This window comes from Cetorhinus maximus, chromosome 22 (genome assembly GCF_964194155.1).
Source record: "Cetorhinus maximus chromosome 22, sCetMax3.hap1.1, whole genome shotgun sequence".
NCBI classification, from domain to species: Eukaryota; Metazoa; Chordata; class Chondrichthyes; order Lamniformes; family Cetorhinidae; genus Cetorhinus; species Cetorhinus maximus.
The window spans coordinates 16,510,381-16,516,105 of NC_135900.1; the positions used below are offsets into that span (position 1 = coordinate 16,510,381).

Sequence of the window (5,725 nt, forward strand, 5' to 3'; positions counted from 1 at the left end):
TGTTAATCATCCAATAAAGTTTTGTTTTATTTGCTGACGTAAAAATAGAAAATTAGATCTGATAACTGAACATGGAAACTATCAGAAAGAGCCTTGAATATTTGGGAAACTTGCGGAGACAGTTGAAATAAATGACTTGCCCTATCCCGTTTTGATTTCCTCCTATTTTATATCGGTACATATACTGTATAAGCCACAGTGCCAGCTGCAACATTAACAGTGGAACGATAGCATTAGCTGCAACGATAGCAACCTTTTACAGTTTGGCATTTTAGGGACAGATTGGCACCAGCAAGTAACCCGATTTCTTTAAAAAGAACAACCCGACAGCATTTTAAATACCTGGCATTTGCTAATTAAGCCATTCATTTGTAATGATGTGAGCAGAAAAGACCATCTTTTTCTGGATGCTTTTTTTTTTCATTTAGTGAAATCCAATACTTCCTGCAAATGACAATTCAGAATCTTAGCAACAAGAGCTGGTTGCTGTGACCAAAGGATGGCACGTAGCATGTTAATTAATCCCTTACCCTGATTCCTGACAGACAGGAACCTCCTGCGATCACTCTAAATCACTTGCTGCTGGTTGCTTGAACATTCTCTGTGCTTAAAGAAGCTAGTCTAAAGCCTACTTATATCAGCTCCATTGCTTCTGCATGAAATAGCTTGCAGCGTGGTCAAAAGGGAAGCAGCATCGAAATCAAAGCCTGTGGAAATTCAGCATGAAACGGTAAACAAGAAGGAGTAGAGCTCCAGTACTTTCTGCCAATCAACATAATGTGATAACTACAACTCCGCCCCCCTCTCTCTATCTGCATCTGTAATCTTTGACAGGTTCCCACCCTGATGTGTTCAGCCAATCTCGGTTAACTGATGATAGGCAGTCGTCACTTGCTGGCTCTTCGCTCGTCTCCCTAGTGTTACATGCAGCAGTCTGTTGTAAAATGGAATACGAGGGAGACAGAATCCAAACACAGTCTACCCTGCTTCTGTACTTTGAAAGTTCAGAAAATAGGATAAAAATAGACCAATGGCCAGCTTCTAACAGCAGCAGGAGACATGTTCATTGTTTCAAACATTAAATGTCTATGATCTGCGATCAACTATCATCAGGATCTTTCAGCCACTTCTTCCTCTTCTTCAGATTTAAGGTAGTTTTTTTATATATTCCATGTTCAATATGATTGCATACCATTCCCTAACTTTACTTATTTTATTGTTACCATTGTAAGTATGTATGCAAAAATGTTAACAATCCTTCTGCTGAATCATTCATGTTTTACCTTTATCCCTTATGAGTTAAAATTCGGCTAAAGTCTTAAAAGTAATTTTTGGAGCCAAAGATAAATATTTACAAGGATTTACATGCAATCTTAAAGTAGAGGTCATCCACCTGTGATGATAGGGCTTACCTGGAAGATGAATCTCAGGTATAAAAACTAGAATAATTATTAAATTACATTGCATAAAGTGGTTTGCACAAGAGTAGATTATTTGCTAAATATTTAAAACAGATGCTCTACTAATATTATTCTGCTTGGTTGTTGCAGTTTTTTTGTACCTGCGATGAACTTGGTGGTGTTTCTTTTTCCCAGTCACACACTCAGTCCTATGGGATCGGCTCCATGTACGTCCTACGGCAAGGATCACTGGAAGACGGTTGAGAGGTGGCCATGATGTGCTCGCACCACCCAGCCTTCTCCTCTGCTATCAGAGGTCTCACCTTAAAATCCCAAAGATTTGTGCTGCTGCTGCTTTGTGCCTGTCTGACAGGCAATGCTTCTGTAATCTGTCCTCCAGTCTGCATTTGTGCTAGTGATATCATTACATGCAGTAATAAAAACCTGACCGCTGTGCCAAGGACGCTCCATAAAGTTGTGACCAGCTTGGATGTTAGCTACAACAGTATCAGCATACTTGGTTCTAACTGGGCTCCTGCCATCTTAGACAGGCTGAAAACCCTCATTCTCAATCACAACAGCATTGATTTCCTCTCCAGAGGGGCCTTCGCTCCCACCCCACAACTGAGGTATCTAGACCTATCCTCCAACAAGCTGAGAAAATTGGATGACTCATCATTTCAAGGTTTGAATTCCCTGGAGACCCTACTTCTTTACAATAATCAGGTGACACAGGTTAGCGCCGGAGCTTTTGAAGGTTTGTACAAACTCCGTAAATTATATCTCAGTCAGAACTTGATCTCACACTTTCCCTTGCAGTTGTATAAAGGAAAGTCTAAACTCCCACTGCTCGAACTATTGGATCTGTCCTTCAACAAATTGACTTCTGTACCAGTCCTGCAGTTAACTGCACTGTCAATTAGGCTGCAGAGTGGTTTGTACCTGCATGCAAACCCATTTACCTGTGATTGTTCTTTTTACACAATGGTCACCTACTGGTATAACTGGCGGCTTAGGTCTGTGGTAGATTTTAAAGATGATTATAGGTGTTATTTTCAGCTTGACTCCAAGAGAAGTGTTAGTGTTTTACTGATCCACGATGACCTTTTGAATTGCTCCAATAGTACTGTGAATGGATCCTTTCATGCCTTGGGGCTGATTTATGAGGCCCACTTAGGGGAAAGACTAGTGATAAACTGTGACAGCAAGATACTGAATTCAAACACAAATGTCTTATGGGTCACGCCCAGGAATGATACGTTGCAGCCAGGCATTCAAGATCAGGGTCTGCAGGTATTATTGAATGGAAGCCTTGAGATTCAACAGGTTCAACCTGAAGATGAAGGGACCTACTCCTGTATAGCAATTAACAGCAGACGAATGCTAAACGAGACGGTAGAGGTGACACTGAAGGTGCACAATTTTACACAAAACGGGCAGCATTCACAAACCTTTAACACAGCTTTTACAACCCTCTCTGCCTGCCTAGCTAGCATTATTTTGGTCTTGATTTATCTATATTTGACACCTTGCCGTTGCTGGTGCAAAGCCAAGCAGAAACACAGAAAGCCAAATGGGAACAGCGCTCACTCTTCAATCCTGAGCACCACTCCCTCACATGAAGTCGGTGGGGAAAGGAAAGCCAGCGCTTGCAAGCGGGTGGTCTTCCTGGAGCCAGTTAAAGAGCCACTAAAGGGACAGAATGGGAAAATGAAACTGCTTCCTACCAATCACAGCATGGCTGAAAAGATCCTGAAAGCCAAAAGAGGGAAAGCTGATGTTGACTCCATCAGTTCTGTGTTCTCAGATAAGCTGATCATGGCATAATCCAAATATCATGGATGTGGCTTTGTCAGGAGCTAGATTGCTGCCAATTAGACACATTGAGAGGACCTGTCACCTCATAACATTGGCATTCATGGTAAATCTCCTTGTTCATGGAAATGTGAAAACCAGACTGAAGAACAATTCTGCTGTCTTGAATGTTAACAGGGCTATGTCACCTTGGAGCGGAGCTTTGAAAATCTACTCAATTTTTGGAATGTGGAAGATCCTTCATGAGGGTAAAAACACATATCGCTCTATCTATATATGCTGAATTCTGCATATTATCTTGGCAGCTTTGCTTGCCAGAGATTAAAAATGCCCCTCCCCCCAAAAAATCAACTTGACACACAGGTGAGATGCTGTGATGAAGTTATTTTACAGCAATGTCTAGACTGCATTTTCACAATTCTTTCTCTCAAGTTGACATAGCCCTTTTAAAGAGCTCATTGTGATGGAATAAGCCTAGTGATGCTTTACTAAATCCTTAGAAGCCGTGAGTACAATGAAGCCTCATTAATGGTCCTGCATCCGCTTCAGACACACCGGCAGATAATATGCAATGCTAATTTTGCTCTAATAACCAATGAAGCTATGTAAAATGATTAATCTTTGCCACACAAATTCAGTACACTGTTGCTACTTTCAATTTTTCATAAACCTTTGCCACGAATTACGTTTCAAAAAATTCCAGTGACAGACTATTATTCTAGCCAGCTTGTTGACGATAAACATGTACAGGATCATTTATCTCCTCAGTGCTATACTCATATTGACTAGGAGCCTAAATTTATAGTATAGAGTATAAATTAAACTTTTATACAAAAATCTAAAGCACTGCCCACACCTTGTTCACACTTCTAATATATGCTGTAATGAACAACACATTATTTTATCCCATGACAATAAAATTGGCGAATTTCAGTGACCTCAGTTCTAAGAGTCAGTCCTTTTCATACCATTGTAGCATTAGTAGAATTGAAGGACCACCAGCATTAAGAGCAGCAGGTCATTAACAAGAATATTGAAGTCTACACATTGAAGCCCTACAACAGGAGGGTTCCAATGTAATGACCCAGTTAATGCGTGATGAAATTATTGGACTCGTAGCTGGCCAATGCCAGCTTAAGCTCCAGTCTCAGAAGATGCTCATGTTCAGCATTCCCAACCGGATAAGCTTCATCAGCTCAGCTTCAGCTACAAGGCTGCCTAGGGAGTCTAGCAGGAACCCTCCAGTGGTTCCTTTCTTATATCAAGCATCCTTCTCAGTGGTTATAGCCAAGGAGTAGCATTAATGCTGCCAGGAACAGACAGTTCTATCTAATTTAAGAGGCCAGGGAAATGGGATGGAATTACAAAAATAAATTAAATAATAATAAAAGAGATTCTATAATCATTTATTCCATGATGTATTATTTATAATCTTTAAAATTAAATTATTTAACTTTTTCCAAGCATCAAAATGGATAGTCGAAAACAAAGTACTCTGAATGTGAAATGATTAGTTTGTACTGATGTATTTAAAAGATATATAAAAGTCTGTAAATGCAGTATTTTGTAGTATCAACTTACTGTAGGGGATATTTATCTTTGTTACCATAAGCTTAGAAATTTTATTGTATAATGTGTATGATATCTAAAATGGCCTTTGATATCCGTTGTCTTAGTTTGTAATTAATATCTGGTTTTCAAAATTGTAGATTTGAAACAGAACTATGCTACTGGAAATACAAAAACAGACAAAAATAAGTGCAATAGTTTCCTCACATTTGATTCTATTTTATCCTCTGTTAGATGTTGTTTAGTTGCACTTTTAGGCAGAATTTAATGTCTTTCCCCATGGCACATTTGGTGGCAGGGAGCATTTAATCAGGCTGGAAGATGGCAGTTGGGGACCTCACTGCCTTCCCCTCTATGTCCCAATCCAGTCCATGGCAGGAAGGCTCATGGATGGCCCCTGCCACCAATTGAAGATCTTAAGTGGGCAACCATGGCCACCTAAGGGTCCCCTATCCTACCACCGCTGGTATTCACCCAGTGGCAAGTAGGGTACTTGCCATGCGGGAAGCCCAAAAAAACAAACCCTGTCGTCTTTGCTTGCTGGCTTCTGGGGTGGGGACTGGTGGCTGGTCCCGCATTCAATGGCACTCAGTGATCGAGGGATCTAGCATTGGGATGGCAGGGTCCCCTAAGAGACATCCCCCTACCATTGCTGCCCAACCCTCTATTCGCTAAGCCCCAGCCTGTGATCCCCCTCCCACCATTCCTGCAGCCTGGGTCCCTTGGTCATCCTGTGCCTTGGGTGGGTGCATTTTATCAACAGCAGCCAATACCTACCTGGTGGCACTGCTGAGCAATGACGACCTGCCAGCCTCTGATTAGCCGGCGTGGGACGGGACCTCCGTCCACAGGGTCCTTGGGGTCCTGGGGAAGGCCCAACACTGCCCAGATAAGTGCCTGATTGGAACTTAATGCGGTAGGTCTTCCCAAAGAGGACTTTT

At 41.5% G+C, this 5,725-nt stretch overlaps 1 protein-coding gene across 1 annotated transcript; it reads left to right on the plus strand.

The window, feature by feature from the left end:
* Positions 1 to 426: 426 nt before the first annotated feature.
* LOC144696494 (amphoterin-induced protein 2-like) lies at positions 427 to 4,973 on the plus strand. Its single transcript, XM_078567847.1, has 2 exons — positions 427 to 1,151; positions 1,596 to 4,973. The coding sequence occupies exon 2, from the start codon at positions 1,674 to 1,676 to the stop codon at positions 3,225 to 3,227; it is 1,554 nt and encodes a 517-aa protein (XP_078423973.1). The 5' UTR covers positions 427 to 1,151; positions 1,596 to 1,673; the 3' UTR covers positions 3,228 to 4,973.
* The last annotated feature ends 752 nt before the right edge of the window (positions 4,974 to 5,725 follow it).

Coding starts and splice junctions, on each gene's coding strand:
- LOC144696494 (XM_078567847.1), top strand. CDS start 1,674: ATGATGTGCTCGCACCACCCAGCCTTCTCCTCTGCTATCAGAGGTCTC.